At 40.1% G+C, this 19,473-nt stretch overlaps 2 protein-coding genes across 3 annotated transcripts in view; both read right to left on the reverse strand.

Annotated features, from left to right (window-relative positions):
* MCM9 (minichromosome maintenance 9 homologous recombination repair factor) overlaps window positions 1-5,542 on the reverse strand; it is a 47,614-nt gene extending 42,072 nt beyond the window's left edge. Inside the window, exons 1-2 of the mRNA XM_086744827.1 lie at window positions 5,233-5,542; window positions 1,090-1,406 (exon numbers count right to left, since the gene is read on the reverse strand). Coding sequence (XP_086600953.1) covers window positions 1,090-1,406; window positions 5,233-5,542 — 627 coding nt within the window. The remainder of the gene's footprint in view (window positions 1-1,089; window positions 1,407-5,232) is intronic.
* Window positions 5,543-12,740: 7,198 nt separating this feature from the next.
* FAM184A (family with sequence similarity 184 member A) overlaps window positions 12,741-19,473 on the reverse strand; it is an 81,727-nt gene continuing 74,994 nt past the window's right edge. For both annotated transcript variants that reach the window (XM_086745150.1, XM_086745148.1), the window contains 2 exons: window positions 16,214-16,416; window positions 12,741-14,484 (listed from right to left, as the gene is read on the reverse strand). In XM_086745150.1, the coding sequence (XP_086601276.1) occupies window positions 14,403-14,484; window positions 16,214-16,416 (285 nt within the window). In that variant the 3' untranslated portion in view covers window positions 12,741-14,402. The remainder of the gene's footprint in view (window positions 14,485-16,213; window positions 16,417-19,473) is intronic.

Here is a 19,473-nt window from a genome sequence, read left to right on the forward strand (position 1 = left end):
AAAAGACACTGAACACATAAACAAACACAGAAGCATTGCCTGCAATATACTCTACCGATTCTCAGTTTTCATACGGTGTGGATTTTCCTGTGCCAGTTTTGTCTTAGTTATGTGTTACTGTAAAAAGAGGCCCAATGGTGTCTTACTCCTCCAACTTAGCTATACTTCCACTCGGGCCTGCTTTCAGACAAACAAATGCAAATTCAGTAAGGACCACATATTCAACAATTGTTGAATTCAAAATTGGCTGAAGGGAACAGACATTTGCAGACACAATCTATTGACCACACTGCACCGCTGCAGCTGGCCTTGGCCACCACTGGGTTGGATTTAGTCCTTAGTGTTGAACATCAGCATCATGTACAGTAAGCACTTAGAGAAACAATGCACACTTGCTGTTGTAAGGATTCAACATGGAAATTTCATCTATGCACCGACCCTGCCTGTTTCATACAATACTGAATGGAATTGCCTAATAATGGAAGTCTAGACAACACATGCCTAAATTTTCAACTCTTTGACTGGAAATCTCTGACCAACAGCGATTCTGGCTTCTTTGAGTCTTCTCAGGCATTTCTTTTAAACAACAGTAGCATCAGTAAAATTTTTCCACTTATCTTAGCATGCAGCAGTTACCAAGTAAAACGGGATAAACTTAATTCTGATGCAAGCATGAACAGCCTCACTAAAATTAGCCGTTACCTCACTCCAGCAGGAAATTAAGCCCCCAAATGACTTTTTTAGCAAGTTAATTCTTTTTGTACTTAGAATCATAGAATAGAATCATAGAATAGTTTGGGTTGGAAGGGACCTTTCAAGGTCATCTAGTCCAACTCCCCTGCAAGGAGCAGGGACATCTCCAACCAGATCAGGTTGCTCAGAGCCTCATCCAACCTGGCCTTGAATGTTTCCAGGGATGGGGCATCCACCACCTCTCTGGGCAACCTGTTCCACTGTAAAAAATTCTTCCTTAAATCCAGTCTGAACCTACCTCCCTCTATTTTAAAACCACTACTCCTTGTCCTATCAAGATTTGAGACATCTGTACCTTAATACCCACCCCTTTTTCTCCACCCTTTTTTTTTTTACCTGTTCCTGAATTTTGATTTCTTGATAGTCTCTGCAGCAGGTAGGAGAAGAGGTTGTTCCAGAGAGACACGTGAACTTGGTTGAGTTGCAGCCTTCTTCATTAAGACAGGCTGATGGACGACAGAATGCATAGTATTGTTCAAAGTCAGCCTTGACGACAAACACATGCTTGCACTTATTGCAGATATAACTCCGTTCAAACTCCAAAACTTTCACTGAACTGGTACGTATGACAGTCCCAGTAACAGACAAAAAGTGACCCACATCCCTTGTTTTAGGAATATGCTCTCGAGTCAGCTCTGGGCAAACAGGCAAACCTGTTAAACAAAAATATGTGCAGCATAAGGCTATGCATATAAAAGATAGACTTACAATGCAGTTAAACAGAAAGACTAGAAAAAATGCCAGACATATCAACAGTAGCCATTGTTATTATTGTTTCATAAATGTGATTCAACAACTCATCTGTTGTACTATAAATTTGATCGTGAAAAACATCAGACACTGAGCACCAACAGAAAATGTTGCCATTTTACTCTCTGACTCTTGCCAAGGGCTGAATAGTCATGAACAGTTCCCAATTGTGGAAACAGATCCTGATGTTCTCAGATCTATTTATTAATTTAAATCATCTTTTGGCAAATGCCATTTATCTGAATTACAAAATTTTAGTTATGCTACTTAGAATCATAGAATCATGTTATTCCCATGGTTAAACAAGTGTAACTCCTAATCTTGTGTGAATTCTCAAGTGTAAGTAAATTTAAAATTCACAGTCTGTGAGCATTTGACCTTAAATCCACATTGCATACCAGTAAACCTCAAGTACAAGGAAGATGGCATAAAAAAGAATATAAAGGGATTATAAACACAACGAAAGCAAATTCACTTGTACATTCACACGAACAGCGACAGAACATTTTTGTGGCACTAGCTCTCCTTTAATGCCAACCCAACAGCCAGCTCTGAGGTGTACTGATCCTTCTCCGGCATTCACCTGTGTGGCCATCACTGAGCACCACAGCCGCTGAAATCCTCAGGAAGATTAATCTACCTCAACAGCCTACAAACTCTTTATAAAAATAAATGGTCTCTGAAATGCACACCTGAGAATAGCATCAAAATTTTGCCTCTTCAAAAGTTAGTGTATTAACTACAAGATACTTATAATTATCAATTTAAAAAAAAATTACTGCTCTTAAAATAATTTCTTAGTTTCAGTTCCAAAACAGAGCTACAAAACAGAGATGTAAAGTAATAATCTGCTGGAAAATGATGTTTCTAAGGGCACCAAAATTATTTGTGCATTTAGGTCAAATATTCTTAGTAGCTTTGGCTGCTAAAAAGAAGACATCATACACTTATTTCAGTGTTTTCAAAATCAAATGCTTTGTTTCAGACATGCTGAAACACTGTTTCCACTCTCTTAAGCAAAGCATTTGACCTTTTGCTTTTGTTTAAAGAAATATTTGTAAACATTAAGCTCATTTTAAAAGGTAAAAGAATAAAATTTAAAAAAAAAGTAAAGTGGAAAGGAATTAAATAAACTGGAAAAGAAATAAAGTATTATTATGCAAACATATTTTTCTGGTTGACTGTAACAAAGCTATTTACACATTTTACCAAACCTGTTGAAAATTCTTTTTCTCCCACAGGTTTGCATTTTTATTCAGTTCAGGGAAAAAAACCCCACCAAAAAACGATAAAATATATTACTTTTCCAGCTATTTTGGCATCTTTTTTTTTCTCCATCTCAGTATTAGTGCAGCCGAACAATCTTTGCAAAATACAACACTTCTTACACTAGAGAGAGCTGCAGCACTGTTGTCAGGATATATTATATGATTGTCTCTGTGAATATTGAAGAGACAGTAGTCTGGATGGGGATCAAAAAAGGGTCTTCATTCTGATCATATTAGACTGCTTGACATTCTTTATTTCAGTATGAGCCTCTTTGAATCAGCTGTACTGTTTTAGTAATAACGTGTAAAACTGAACAATAAGAAGCAGCTTGGCCATCAGTAACAGACAGAGCGGTGCTCAGGCTAACCGGAAGCTGGGAAAAATCTTTTAATGGATTTGTAGCAAAAGGAGAAGTTATACAGTCAAATTCCTACAACGCTAAAATTCAGATGGAGAACCTCTTTTACTTTCTTCAGTGAACCCAGAGTAATCACTCACTATTCATCACTGCATATTCACACTCCACGAGTCCTTCTTTGAACTCCTAGATGCTCTGTCCGTACTGGCATGAGCGTGCCAAGATTGCATTCTTACACCCAGCACAAGCAAAAACACTTTTCCTCACTGCAGTCCAAGCTTGACAGGCAGAGCCCTCAGCCCCACTCCAGGTGGGGGCCTGTTGCTCCCACCAAGGAGAGCATACCACTTCGGGAATGGGAAGTGGCTCTCCAAGACAAGAATCCTGAAGGTAATCAGAACCCAGCATTCACTTAAGAGGTAACAGTATCATGGGAAAATTTGGGTGGAAAAAAACCCACAGATCATTTAGCTTATAGTTTTTGTTTCTTCAGCAGCCAGCCTTTTGATGGTAGAGAGCATAAATCAAACTACATGGACAGATGTTCTTTTAATCCAGCTGGACCACACCAGGGTAAGCACCCCTGCTCTTCATCAATTTCCCTCCTGTTTAGGGATGAAGTAACTTATGAGTCTGCTGACTAACTTCTTCCATCAGTGATCGGTCAGACTTGCTTTTATCAGTTATTAAAACTATTTGATCAAACATGGCTAATTTTGCCTGAGGTTGATTAGGGAATATTCAGACAAAACATCACTGTGGGAGGAACTGTCAGCTCCAGCAACAGGCTGATAGCAGGAACAAGAATGTCTTAAAGCCATCGCTGCTCATGCAGTGATCATCTGCCCCTTGCTTTGCTCCTTCTAATACTTCCTGGTAGCTTATAAAAGAATCATACTTGGAGAAAAATAATTCTGTTTTCATGGGGAAGCCCTGAGTGATGCAAATGCATCCTAGAACGCCAGGGGGAAAGTTTTAATTCAGTCCTACTTTTATAGGTACAGGGAGATGCTTGACATTTCAAATTTTAGTACAACACAGAGGCCATCCTTTTACACCACATGCTCAGCAGCTGTATATACGCTCCATAACACCTAAGTAGGTAGCAAGCCCTTTTTTTTCCCCTCTAAAAACCTTGACAAAATAGCATTACAAGAGCCACAGGCTAATGGTAATTATGGTAATTCTGACACATGTTCCAATGACAATATTTTAAATGAAACTTGCTGGGGTGAAACACAGGTTTATTTAACAACTGTGATTCATCCAAGTTCAAGCTGCCAAAGGGAAACACAGGTCACCAGCTCTTGGCTTCGCAGACTAGACAGCTCCAAAGAGTTACTATCAGAAATGATCAGAAAGGACTCTGCCACCGCTGAGCCCAGTTCTCCAGAACAGGCAAAACAGATGTTTTAACTCCAGAACTCGTACTCTATACCTACCCACATCTCAAAGCTACTAAAAATTTTCTAGCAATAAGGAATAATGGCATATCAACTTGTAGTGAAAAAAGGACAAAATCCTCTATTAACCATCATGACTTTCAACGGTTCATTCCGATTTTGTAACAAGTAATTTTATGACAATTAGCTAAGCATAAAATTTGACAATTTCAGATGAAATTGTTGCAAGACAACTCAGATTTTAGACTTTGCCTCTTCTGGGAGATGGCTGGACCCAATAAAGACCATGAGCCAACTGACACGGTAAGGAAGTCAATCTGCACGAAAATCTATAAACTACATATCTTCCCCTAAATTTCTGGTTTCTTTAGAAAAATAGCGTGAGACCAACTGCTGACTGGAGGAGTCTTGTTCCCATGGAAAGGCTGTGGCCTAAGTCCTGACCCAGCCACAAATGTCAACCATTGCACGTATGCCATCAGGAATGGCCACAGCTTTTTTCTGTGTTGGTCTAGACAACACCATGTGCTTGCACGTGTTCTTTTCTGTTTAATAAACATTTCCTGCTGCTTCAAATATGGAAACCGCAAAGAATTAAAGTTGCTCCTTCCTCTGTCCCCCAACAGTTTGTTACAGAATTCAGCAATGCCGACTGGGAGAGGTCCCCGGCCTCGCTGCCGCCCCTGCCCCACCACTCACCCGAGACCCTGGCGTGGAGGTTCTGCTTCACGCTGAGCTGCGGAGGGGCCCCGGCGGCCTGCAGCGCTGCCAGGGCGGCCCGCCGTAGCGCGCCGTCAAAAATCACGAGGACCTCGCTGGGGAAGGCGTTGAAATACTCCCCGATCTCCATGTTGGTCTCAAAGAGCGTCAAGGCGTCGACAACAAGGGGGTAGTGGGCCTCCCCGTCGGCCTCCCCCAGGATGCCCAGGATGTCGTCCCGGTGGTGCTCCAGCACGTAGGACTCGAACACCTGCCCGACCAGGTTCACCTGATCCGCGCTCAGCGCCATGGCGCGCCTGCACGGGGACAAAGCGGTCACAGAGCCGGGATTTTCAGTCAGGAGTCGGAAAAAAAACTTAACTTTTTCCCTTGGAAAAGCCCAGCCAGGGAGCCAGGCGACAGGAGGGCGGGGCTGGCTCCCGCGCTTTGGGCGACGGCACCGCGCTCCAAGGCGGCCGGAGCTACCGGCTGCCCGGCGGGAAGGCGGCTGCCCGCCGCCACGCGCCGCCCTCCGCCTGCCTCTCCCTGACGGCTCCCGCCAACCAACCGTCCCGCCCCGCCCCGCTCCGACCAGCCAATCAGCCCCGCCTTGCGTCAGTCAGTCACCGCCGTCCCGCCTCCCCTCACCCATCAGTCACTCAGTCCGTCACCCCCGCGGCGAGAGGTCGGCGCTGCCCGCCGGGGCAGGCAGGGTGGCGGGGAGCGGGGCGCTCCGCACCGTTAATGCCAGCAAGTGAAGCGGCCCGGCGACCCGCTCCTTCGCTCGTTCGGCGGGAGATGAGGAGAGGCGACAGCCGCTTCTCCCGCCCAGCCCCAGGCGGCGGCAGGCGCGGGGCGCCCCGCAGCGCGGAGCCAGGCCTCCCGCCCCGGCCGCCGGCAGCGCGGCAAGATTTGAACGCGGCGAGGCGGCTGTGGGCCGGGCCGGGCCGGGCCGGGCCCTTCGCACCGCCTCAGCCGCCCGCCTGCGGAGCGCGGCCCCAGGCGCGTCCCGTCCCGTCCCGTCCCGTCCCGTCCCGTCCCGTCCCGTCCCGTCCCGTCCCGCCTCCGCGGCCGAGCCACTGCCGCTCGGTACCTGCAGCGCGGGCCGCCGCCCCTCAGGCCGGGCAATCTCCGCCGCCGCGCTGCGCTGAGGCAGCGGCCGCAGCCGCAGCTCCCTCACCCGGCAGGAGAGGCGGCTCCGTCCCCGCCCCCTCCGCGCCGCTCCACGCCCGGGCCCGGTGGCCCCCGAGCGGGGCGGTAGGGCGGAGAGCTGCTGCGGGGCCGGTCCCGGACCCGGACCCGGGCGGGGTAGGGTGGGCGCTTCCCTCCGGTGCCTGGGCGGCCGCGGTGTGGGCAACGCCGCGGCTGCGGAAGGGCCGGGTGCCCGAGAGGAGGTGCGGGGCGGCGGTCCCGAGGGTCCTTCGTGGGTACGGGGGTGTCCCGGCCGTTCTGGCTCCCGTGAACAAAAGGTGGGCCAAGGGGGTCCTGTCTCAATGGTGCTGCTCGCTGTTTGCCTAAATGTCACTGTCCCCGTCCCCTGGAACAAAGGAGCGCTGCTGCTGTGTACAAAGCGGGAGGATTGCAACTCACGAGGGTAGCCCCAAGGTAGCCAAAGTTCGTATTTGCTGCTGCTTGCTGCAGACACCTCCCTCCCAGTTTTACAAATCCCAGGAATTCTAAATTTACCTTCTTTGAAGCGAGCTGACTAACAAACTGGTCGGTTCCCCCTTCTTCATGAGGGCACGTCATGGTAAAGTCCCCGGAGTTTGGGAATTTTAAATATAGCCAGAAAATAGAGTTTGCTGGAGGCTCCAAAGCTTTCGCTTTTGCCCAGAATTTAGTGTGTTGTTTGGAATAGTTTCCTATCTGTATGTTCTTTCCTCTGAGCCAATGACATGCTTTAACTTTTTGAAATACTTTATCTTTTAAATAGTTAATTCTGTTTCAAAGTAGAGTCCCAGGCGTAAGGAGTGAAATTGTCAGGTTTTGTGATACCACAGAGAATAACCTAATGCTTCCTTAACTTCAGAGTATTTGGAGGATCTTAAAAGTTCTTTATTGAGCTCCTCACTCCAAGGACCTCCCATTGTTGGCTTGTATTAATGATGAATTATTGATATGCTATCAAAACAAAAATCACTGCCCATGTAAGATCTCAAGCAAAAACTGTACTGTACTGTCACCAAGGTATCAGAACTGTGCCAATAGATATATAATGAAAAGATACGAGAAGAAATGTACAATGTTTGTATTTTAATACAAATTTTTAAGAGTTGGTGGAGGGCAAAATCAATGCTTTTCAAACTAAACATATCCTTTAGATCCCTTATTTTCAGGTTATGATATATGGCTTCAATGTGCAAAGTAACTGCCTTACCTACCTTAATTAAGATAATTAATTTTAATGTCCAACATGTTTTTTCTGCCAGTCATATTTAAACGTGATCTTCATGAATAAGAAAGCTACAGCTGCTACTTCACCTCTGTTAACTATTCTGAATATCTTGCCATCCATGAGTTGATCCAAGGAACATTTGGCCAGCAGAGAAGGGAGGAGTCTTGAAACGTTTCAGCAAAAGCTTCTCAATGGAACTGCGGGTGCTTTAAATCACCAGTCATATTTCTCTGAATTGCTAGTCCCCGAGCTATTGGAGGATGATTCCTGCAGATGCCTCCTGTGTGGTAAATCAGTGAACAGAACTTCAGTTATCTGTCCCGCACTGTTTGCAAATATAGGCTTCTTCAGAGTACTTGTAGGTGTTGTCTAAATCCTCATCTGAAGGAAACTGTTTACAACAAGAATCTAAGACTGCTTCAGGGGCATATAAAGAGGAAATATTTAAATCCCTAGATATGTCTCTAGAAGCAAAAACCATTTTGCTTTGTAAAATGGTCTTACTCTAACCAATTGAATGGATATGGCTGCAAAAGCACTGCTGAGATCTGCACCTAATATGTAAGTTGATCACTGTGAAATTTCAAAACTATTTCTGGGTGGAGTGTCAAGCAAGGCCTGTCCCTGCAATATGCTTTCAGCGTCAACTTTACTCAGTTTATGGTGCCATCTTGCAAGGTACCAAAACCAGGCTGCTTTTGTCTCATGATGAGACTCGACTATTTCTACATATTTGTTAGATCAGCATAGTAACCTGGCTTCTGGTGTGGCAGATTTGTGATTTCCTCGAGGTGTCTGTCTGTGCTTCCTTAGACTCTGTGTTTTGTAGCCTGAACAACTAGAGCAACAGGATGAAAAAGAATGCAGCAGCCTGCAACTAATTACAACTACAGAGCAAGTAACTCATACTAGTATTTAAAGACTGCAATTAGGTAGTGGTTCCTACAAGAAAAAAAAAAGTATTTCTCATTTTATTGTTATCTAATAATAACTAGTAACAAATATGTGCCAAGCTGTGAAATGAAGAAGTGGTTACTCAACAAAGAAGTCACCAAAAAATACATAACACTCATTTGAAAATCCATGAGGATCACGGACAAGAAAAAGTAATTATCTTAAATGAGTGGATGGAGACAGTGCTGGCATTTATCAGCTTGAAAAGCTTTCTTGTCTTTGGCTCAGAATGCTTTCCTGGTTTGTTTCTGCTTTCCACTTTGAATGGCTCTCTTACATAGGCCAATATTACTATTTTTGCTTTCAGGTCACTTCTGATAGTCTTGTGTGGGAATGAAGCAAAAGACAAAGACTAAAAACTCCTCTGTTTTTCAGTCTTGCAGAATGTAGTGTGTGCCCTCAATCTGGAAATGTCCCAGGAGAGTACCAGAACTGCCCCCTAATGCCATGGCTGGGCTGGCTGGTACAGGTCTCACTCCAGCGTGCAATTGGGACACTGCCAGCAAGGCTGCACAAGTGCTGAGAAGGGCTCATGGATCGCACAGGTTAGGTAAAGAGCTAGACTAAGCAGAGTGAATATGGTTGAACGTTCATGTGACTGTAAAACTTGGGCTTCAGGCTCTGCCTGAGGCGTGTCTATTGCCAGCCGTAACTGAGGCTGCCTACAGTATTTACAGCCTGAAGTGTGCTGATTCTTCCTCGTGCCCAGCCGTCACAGCTGATGATCTGGAACTAAAGTTGAACAGCTATAGTTCCAGCTAAAGACTCAGCTGCTCTCTAAACTTTTCTGTTCATCTGTCAGGTTAAACATGGAAGGCCTGATAATTTCCAAGTGTACTCACTGTCATAACAAAGACAGATTTTTGGTAGTTATTATTGAATTATGCTTTTATTTTCTTAAGCTTGGCTCTTCTTGTTCCCTGGCAACATTACTGTCAGTGCTGCTGGCAGCAGCAGCTTCTCATTGTGTTTAGCCAGCTGTTTATTTTGAACAGGCCTCTATACCATGCTTAACTCTTAAAATAACTAAGTTGCCTTGGTGACAGGCAATTTATAAACTCATCGTTAAGACTGTGCAGGACTCCAGAATGGATCAGTAGTTCACCTCGTCGTCGATAACCTAGGAACTTGCAGTGAAATTTGTACAGGCAACGAAGCTTGAATTGTGTATATACTTCAAATTGATAAATGTTAACTCAGTTGTGCAGTAAAAGAGCCCGGTGTTGAGCCCCACAAATCGCACGTTCTATTATTAAGAGAAAAGGAGCTCAGCGCTCAGTCATCCTGAAAAGTTCTGTTTCAGCTTGGCTGCCTGGTTGTGTTACATGATCCCAGTACTATCCACAGGTACTTCCAATTACTGTAGCGTATCTCAAGAAATGAATGTTTATTTATATGACCAAAATACACTGCAAAGTAAACTAGCTTCAGAACTGCAAGCTGATTTCTGTATAAAATTGTACACAGAATTAAGTCCTATTTCCACTTAAAGACTTTTGCCAGTGAACGTATACATAAATAAAACTGATACAATGCCCAATGCCCAAAAGTAGCTAAAGAACAATACTACAAATTAGAGATTTGCCTTTGTTATAGTAAAAAAAGATTTAGCATTTGCCTAGGAAGAATAGTAACAGAACTATATTGGACTACATTGAACATAGCAGAAAAAAGCAACACAGCTCCTGTAAGGAAAGTAAGTTTGCATCTTTCAAAGCTGATACATTTTTGCAAATGTTGGTTTTAAAAAATAAAAGGCAGGCTAGGGTTCCTCACACCTAAATTTAGGCAACGGAGGCAGTTAAATTTGCTGTTGCTCTACAGTCTTCATGCAATTGAGAGACGTAAGTGGGCTGATTCACCCTTGAAGCTGCTTGTTGACTGCAGAGGAGGTTGAAGATCACTATTTTCTTAAGTGATGTGATTCAGTCATTTTCCTTCTAAGGGAAGTAAATTACAGTAAAGGAGGAAAACTTGGGGTCTAATTTTCTCAGTGCAGAATTAGTGAAATTTACCCGTGGATAGCATAAGGATCATGTAACAAAATTAATATATAACTTAAAATAAACCTTAAACAAGTGAGAGATTGCTCTGACATCATGAACAGGCCTGATTTCTAATTATGAGTGAAGTCTCCTTATATTCATTAGGAATCCCTCATGTCCTATAGTTTTTACATAGAGTTTCAGAGTAAGACTAAAACTGGAAAAAAAAGTGAATGACTGTTAGTCAAAAATAGCTATGGCTACTAAAATAGTGTATTTGTTAACAGTTTAAAGAAAGTAGTCCAGTTTTTTTCAGCTGCCACACCAAAAAATCAAGTGCTGCAACATGGGCTATAGCTCAGAATCCCTCCATGTTCCGTTACAGGAACGAAAGCATTTTTTTATCAGAGAGACTGCTGCTTTCAGTTTTGAAGTGCAACTCATCAAAGGAGGTCCTTTGTGGAAAGAGTTTTTTAGTCTCAAAAAGCAGGAGAGTTTAGTTCCAGAGACTACCTATATCAAGAGTGAAAAAAATATATATTTTGCTTTAAGAATGAAAACAAAGATTCTTGCAGCATTATAGAAAACATTTCAGAAGAAAAGATGATAGGTATATCCTAAAAAAAAACCCAAATGTTCTATATTCTCTGGTTTTATAACACATAGATATTTTTATTCTTTAAAGTGATCAAAGATTACTAATGTAGGACATTTAATTTTAATTTAAACATATATACATTAAATGTAGAACTGCTCAAACCAGTTAGAAAATAACTCAAGCTTTTTCTTCCAAAATAACTGATTCTGAGAACAAGAGAAGTGAAAATTTATTTAGACTAAATTAGAATGTTAGAAATTCTATAATATTGATCCATGTAATTTATTGCCAGTACTTTTCATAGGACTAATATTTTCCTTGAAGACTCTGGTAAATATAGTACACATATGCTGAAGTAACTGAAAAAGGAGTCAATCTGATAAGCGATTTCTGCATTGCCACTGATTGCAGCTTGGTTTTCAGTTGTCTTTGGGCTTTTTATTTCCAAGTATACCATTCTAGGTACAATTCCTACTGCAGGAAAAAAAGCCATGCAGTTCCCGGGACAAAATTTTTCCCTGTGCTATGAGATCGTGTCAGATGGGTCAGCGAGAGCAGTTTTCTGGTGACCTGGAAAATTCACTGGCTTTCAGACTCTTATCACAGAAGTAAATGGAGCAATCCAGGCTGAAGGGCCGAATCTGGCCCTAAAACTGATTATTATGGTGATGTTCTGATGAAATGTAGGATTCTTCTGCATTTTGACCCTGTATCAAGTACAGCGTGTTACTTCCTTCTTCCACAGGGAAACACAGTAAGGATTAAAATGCTACATTCTTTATTGTTTGCCTTTTGACTTTTAATTGTTCTTTCTGAATAAAACTAAAGGGTCAGGGGCATTAGTTACACTGAGTGCTGATAACGAGATTTAATGTGTCAGAGTGCAGAGAGAGAACTCCTGAGAGCCAAATGATCTTCCCACCATTTTAAATAATACTATGCAACCTCACGCTAATTCTGGACCTCCTTGCTCGGCGTTGTCTGTTGACCTAGGAAAGCCAGCATCCATGTGTGAGCAGAGACTTTGCAGCATTCTCTGCACAACTGGACTCATGAATATGTGCACTTTAAACTTTTTCCAGAATACCAGACACTGCAAAGATCAGGAACACAATGGCATTGTGATAATGCAAGTTCCTGTATTAATCTCAAATGGCAGATATTAACTTTTTTTAGGAATACATTTTACAGAGTTCTCAATGCCATTTGGTAGAAAATAATTTTTTTCCTAGTTTCTTTGGGTTGGTTTTGGGCTTTTTTTATTTGTTTGGGTTTTTTTTGTTGTTTTTAAGAGGCCAATTCAGTAGTGGAACATCTGCTGACTGTGGCAGACATGGTAGTGGAGTGCCTTTTAACTTTCTTCTCCCTTCTAAAAGATAAATGCCTACTAGCAAAAAACCAATAGGCACACCTTTTACTGAATAGGTAAATTAAATGCAGATATTATAATCTTCAGATTACACTTCAGTTATTAATTCCATATGTAAAAATGTAGAAATGAAGTGGAGGATGGGAGAAAAAGGCTGAGCCCTTGCAAAGCATGCAAGAAAAAATACGCAACACTCACTTCAGAACATTGTAACAAAATGAGCTAGTGTATTTTATTTTGGGTAACAGCCAAGAAATCTGACATTTTGCCCAGTATGGCTTTCTTCTAAAATTAAGAAGTTGCATATACCTCCAGTTGAGTCCACCAGCTACAGAAAATCTGCTGTATACATCTTTAATCCATGGCAGCATGACCAAAATACAGCTTTCAGTGGAGTTTTCAAGCTGAATTCTAAGATAGAAGTTTTAAAATGTTCATTTAGAAGATTGTATATTGTTTATATGAAAACATACAAATTTTTCATTTATACATATACTACATATAAAATTAATTGTAATTAGCAAGTATCTTCATCTGGGTATTTACCTTTGTGCATATAGCGAGAAAGGGATGTAGTTAGGGCTTCAAGATGAAATATTAAAATTCAAGACGTTTGTATATGCTAACTAAAACCTTATTCAAATAACTCAAACATTTTTCCTGCTTTTAAAAGATAAGAGATTCAGCTTAAAAATACATTCATAAAACAAAGAGACTATTTTCTCCCTGAGACTACCAGTGTGAGTTACTTTGTGGTAATTTTTTGAATGAAAAAGTATAAAAAAGACAATAAGCTCTATTATTCTATATGCTGCAGCAAACTTCTCAAGCAACACTGGCATCATAAAAGGTGTAGACTGGAGAATCATGCTCACTAGCTGAAAAAAAACATTTTCATATATCAGTTTAAGAAGAAGAAAAAACTTTAATATAGACAAGGGAAGATAAGTTTTAATGAAAGATCTGTATCTGTAGTATGTATAAATGGGAAAAGTTGGGTGGGTGGTTGGTTTTTATTTTTTCATTTTAGACACTAATTTTATCCAAAGCAGGACTGTATGCTTAAAATGTAGATTCTTGATTTATGCAGAGATACTTAGTACAGTATTCTAAATGTTTCAAGCAGGTTTTTGTTAATAAAAGAAATACATAACTTCTGGGAACAGTTTCTGCTTAAATTCAATGATAAAATGTTTGATTTTAACTAGACAGCAAAATCTCATGAGCAACAGGTAAGGAGTCAACCCTCCCCCCAGTGAACAGCTCCTGGTTTGTGGCTTTTTGCATCCTCTTGTCAAAATCACTCTGCTCCGTAGGCTAGCAGCTACACTAGTTTTGATTTATTTCATATTCTTCCTTTTAAATGTTAGAAAAAGACAGTTTTTGAATTGCTGCAAAGTAACAGAATATAATTTTGATGGATTAAACATATCCTGCCCAAATTGGAGAGAGAGATATATATACTTTTTCCTTTTACAAGTTAAATTGTATTCGTAGCAACCATGCAATTACGTTGCTTTGGGGGGAAAAGCCTTACCTGAAATCAAAGAAAACACATTTATAGGAAAAAGGGGGAAAGCATTATGTTTGTTCTACCAAAATTTATTATGTAGTAATTACAAAGTTTAAAGATTCTTCCATTATAAATAAAAATAATAGTTATAATTACACACATTATATAGTACCATGTCAAGAGTTTCCAACAAATATAACATGAAGTACAGTGCAGTTTCAAATCAGAACGACAGATACTTCCTCATTCACAGTGTTTGACAAATTACAGGAAAGCTTGTTCACATGAGGGTTTACTTAAGGTCATGCTCTTATAAACAGACCACATCACGCTGTGCCACAAAGACAGATCATCTCTCAGAATGTGAAGTATCGGGCAAACCACTCCTGGCGTTGTGGATCTGGTGAAGCCACTGGTGAAGCGTCAGTCTGAGGAGGGCTAAATTCACAGAAAGAAAAAAAAACAATTATCCCACAACTACACAGAAACTACAGATATTAGGAGAAAGAAAAAAACAAACCACAGAGAATATTCAGTAAATAACACTGTCTGTTTTTTCATGGATTAATTATCAGTGTGCCTCAGGACATGATTTAATGTCTCCCTATAGAATCAGAGATCATCCACTCCATTGGAGAGCATCAGCAGCATGGACAAGTCAGTTCAGAAGCCACATTACAGGGTGAGCAAATAATATTTTTGAAAACATAATTTAAAATCTCATAAACAGCTGTAGGTTTTCAGGAAGAATAAAAAGGATTTTCTTGGAAAAGCGTGACTGTAGGAGGTCCTCTTTTAGCATCCTTTTCCTGTGGTAAAGTTAATTTTCAAAAATATGATGCGAGCATCATATTTGTAGACGTGCTCACAAAGACTGGTTGGCAACTGAACAAAAGTACACACTCTTCTAATACTTAACACTGATCACAAATATCACTTGCATTGTTGTTCATGCACACATTTAAAATATGCTACTATACTAGGAAAAAAACCCTGCTGCACTGCAAACACAATTTTTTTCCCTCAAACACTTAAAATTCTCACAAATTAAGCAAGAGAGAATGCTTAAATCTAATTGAAATTTAATTGTGCAATGAAGTTCCTTTATCAATAAAAATCAGTAATAAAATAATCGCTACTGTATTACTGGGTAATATAGAGCACAAAACAACCTGGAGTGGGAACTCAGCATCACAGTTCATGAGTTCATGCACATGCATGTTACAGATATCTGAGCACACTCATGCGTATCACATGCGCAGGAAAAAATAAGCAACCGTATTTTTTTTAAATATTGTTTTCTTGAAATAGATTGTTTTCCCTTATCTATTTTAGATTCTGCTATTTGTTTCCTTTTATAATTAGTAGTTTCTAGGTATGTAGTCTTTTGTATTAAACTAAAAGAGAGAGTAGACAACCAGCTGTGGAACGGAACACATTGCTTTAAGTTGCCAACTTAGAGGTAAGAGATCAGCACCTGCTAAATACAGGGTACAGCACTTCAGTGCATTTGATATGCAGGCACATAAAGCCAAAAGATTGAAGTCCTGCCTCTAAAATGTCATTTTAAAGGTGTTCAATTCACTGTGTTAATTTGCAAGATAATTACTTGAGACCTTAATGCTAGTTTTGATTACTGGCAGCTCAGCATTAAGCATCCAAGCATGCACGTTTCCTGTTGCTGTAGTAAGGTCGCTCCCATGAAACAATGTGATACAGGTGAGGAAAGGGGAAACACAAAACATTCCTGCAGCACAGAAAATAGTTTTCTTATATAAAAACCATTATCACATAATACCGAATAAAAGAAATTCTGTGCTGATATCAATTCCTAAATGACAATCAGTAAATAACACAAACATTTAGAACAATTGTTCATATATGTAAACAATTGGAAGCACATGAATTCTGTTAAAGTATCTAAAGAAGTTTTAAAAATTCAAGACTTACAAAGAAGTGATATAATACTTCACATTTCAACAAGGTCTACGATAAAAAGGAATACTATAAAGAGGTTACAAATAAAATGTAAAAATTAAAAATGCCTTATGAGTACTTGTACCTCTGAAAGGTTCATAAAGCAAGTGGGATTCAGCTCAATAAGAATGCTTAATTTTCCTGAATTAAGAAAAAAAAAAAAAAAAAGGATTGGTGAGGCAGTGCTCACCTCAAAAACGTCTTGGGCTCTTTGGGTGGCACTGGCTGTGGTAGTGGTTTGCTGCTGTTGAACTCAATATCGTGGATGGGTGAGTTAGGAATGGGGTCCAGGCGGTTAGGATGTCCATTGCCCACCACTCCGCTAGATTCCACAGCACTTAGATTGGGGACACTCACAAACCTGTTTGTTGATTTATCATTCTTCTTCTTTTGCTGCATTAAAAATAACAAATGTAAGGACAGATGAGGAGATCTGCAAATTTAGAAGTTCTATTGAAGGCTGGTTTGGGGTTTTTTTGAAGGATAGATTGGGCTTTTTTTCTAATTATAGTTTTACTATTTGCTTTGACCAGAACTGAACACCACAGATTTTTGCAGAAAAATAAAATCTCTGATCAAGATGATTAAGTTATTAAGACTCAGTGTAAGAATCAATGCATATTTTATATGGGATCATCCAATATAACATTTTGCTCTGTCTAAGACATCGGAGATAGGACGTTTTCCACAAAATGGTCATTTAGTCTGTTAAACCTTTCCCGTTTACTTAAATCTTTTCTTGATATCAGTGAAACAACTCTGCTGTCAAATGTAATTAAGATTAAAAAAGTGAATCTCTCCAATAAGTTTCACTCCATCACCTAGGCACATTTTGGTAACTGGAATGTGGAACGTGGAAAAGCAGCTACATTTCTTTAAAAGAAGTTATGCCCTCATAGTTAACAAGCATTATAGCAATACTGCTAAAAGATAAAAATATTGTACAGGAGTTCAGTTTCTTGCACAAGGAAAAGGCCAGGCTTCTAATGCAGCTACCACTTCTAGACACCAGATGGCTCAACTGAACATTTTTCCATTCTTAATAGTCTCTCTACTCTTACTGTTAGTATTTCAAGGGACTGAAGAATTTTATTTTTATATCACTATTTTACTCTCCATAACACATCCTACAAAGGAATCAGTATTTATCCTCTCTAATTTTATAGATATTTTAATGTAGAAAAATGCTTCAAATAATTTTATAGCTTTTAAAAAATACCTGTGTGACAGGACACCACATGTACTTTCTGATTTCTATCAAATATTCCATGTCCGCAGTAAAAAAAATAATATTTTAAAAGTTTTTTTCCAAAAATAGGATTTTTGAATGAATGCATTAATTTATTCTTATGAATTATGTATTATTTGAATATATAATAAATACTCTCATTCAATTACATATATGCAACCCTAACAAAGCATGTAGGAGAAAAACCACTTAAGGGCTTATGAACTACAAATTCAAACTAAATAAAGTGAAAGATGAGTGAATCACATGTTATTTCTATATAATATTTTCCGCCAGAATTCCACTTGAAACAAAAGAGCTGCTCTATTTGAGGGTGGGCACAAGTTAAAATGGAGACAGAGTCCTATTGTTTGTTTGTACTTTCTTCTCTTTAGCTCTCTGCTAGCTTTGATTTCAGCGCCTGACTTCTCCAGGGTTGGCAGATGCAAATACTACTAGTTGTAGCCACACTGGTGCGGGTTTATTAAAAACCCCAACAATTTAACAGAAAGCTATAATAGAAAATTCTTTTTTAAGCATCACAGTGAAAGATCATTAGCTGCAAAAAAAAAATTAAACTAAGATTGTCCCATACAGTTTACTACCTCTGTAGTAGCTGAAGAAGGAAGAAATAACATTATGATGGAAAAAATAGTTTGGTAAAAGTAACCAACTGTATGTAAAATACATCTGCAAGGTAATATACACTGTAATTAGAATGGTGTGTTAAACACACTGTAGTTAAATCTGTGTGCTTCATAGGTGGCTCATTTCTGGAAAATGTATATTATCCACATAAGCGCTTTGAAAAATACTACAGTTTATATCTTATTCTATATAAAACAATCTATGCTTCTGAAGCAGTCAAATCTGGAGAGACAAAATTGTGTGTATTGTTTCCATGAAATTCATGCAAAGTATTAAGAAACTTCAGATGTAACAATATAATACTGAACAGATCCATTGCATAAATTAGAGAAGCTGTAATACATACTGCAATGGCTGCAATTGTGCATCAATATGCAAAGCCTGTAGTAAGTCATAAATTCTGTATTTTTTTTACAAAAAAAAAACCGAAAGAGAATGAGATTTTCAGTTTCTTTGTAATTCATTCTCCAGTAACACAGTACGTGCTTTGACAAAATAAAGTAACATAGTCCACAACTCATGAAATGAGAGATCAAAATGTTCAGGCATACAAGACAGTTCTAAAGTCTCAACAGTTTTAAGTGATAGAAGCATATTACAAAAATATATGAATTATCACTATGGAAATCTGATGTTGAAGTACTTTTTCCCAAACACTTCAGATTTCACACAAAACAGAAGCTTATATACTTGATGGTTACATTTCACATCTTTATAAATGGGTGGTTCAGACAAGCTTCCAAAATTTTCAAACAATCTTTTTCACATAAAAACAAAGCATTCAGATTGTATCCGGGGGTCCTGGTATTGTCTCTACTGGGCCCAAACTAAGTTCTTTTATGCAGTTATGCATAAAAGTTAGGCATCTGCAGATAAGCTTGTGAGAGCTGCTGGGTGCCTAGAAAATGTAGAATATTGACAATTTGCAGCAGAGTTTGTGCAGAAGTGGGAAATATGCTTATCTGATGTGAAACTACAATAAGGCTTTGCTAAATAACACAGCCTGATCTCAAATAATGGAGCCAGACCTCCTTTTAAATAATGGAGCCTGAACCTTAATCACTGAAGTGCTCAGGAATCTGAGTTGCTCATGTTGTGCCCTTTGGGTTACCCTCTGCTTCAGAACCTTCCTGACTTCTTCTGCCTGTACAGCTGGGACAAATCTCTTCCCTTTCCATGCAGATGAAATAATATATGGGTTATCACAAGGAGGAAGGACATGTCAGGGGACTCATTCCTGCTCCTAAGGTGGTGAATAAAACAGAATTAAGGTACCATAGCACAGTCTATTCACATTCCTCATGAAGGAATGCTCCTGGCTTTGAAGTGGCAGGGAGGCTACTGTGCCTACTTGTACACTAGCCTTCACTGGCTGCTGTTCAGCAGGATGGAGAGAACTGGAAAAGGTTGCTGCTGAAGTGTTTTCACTGGTAGAGACGGTGACAGTAACTGAGAAGGCTGGAGACTGACTTCTGTTTCCTGCTGCCCCACAGTCCATACGTGGTTTGTCACTCCAGTATGACTGTCTGTCTCCATTCAGGCTCATTCCATGCCCTTCTCACACTCTTCCCCTT

Source organism: Chlamydotis macqueenii, chromosome 3, assembly GCF_036417535.1.
Source record: "Chlamydotis macqueenii isolate bChlMac1 chromosome 3, bChlMac1.mat, whole genome shotgun sequence".
In the NCBI taxonomy this organism is placed as follows: domain Eukaryota; kingdom Metazoa; phylum Chordata; class Aves; order Otidiformes; family Otididae; genus Chlamydotis; species Chlamydotis macqueenii.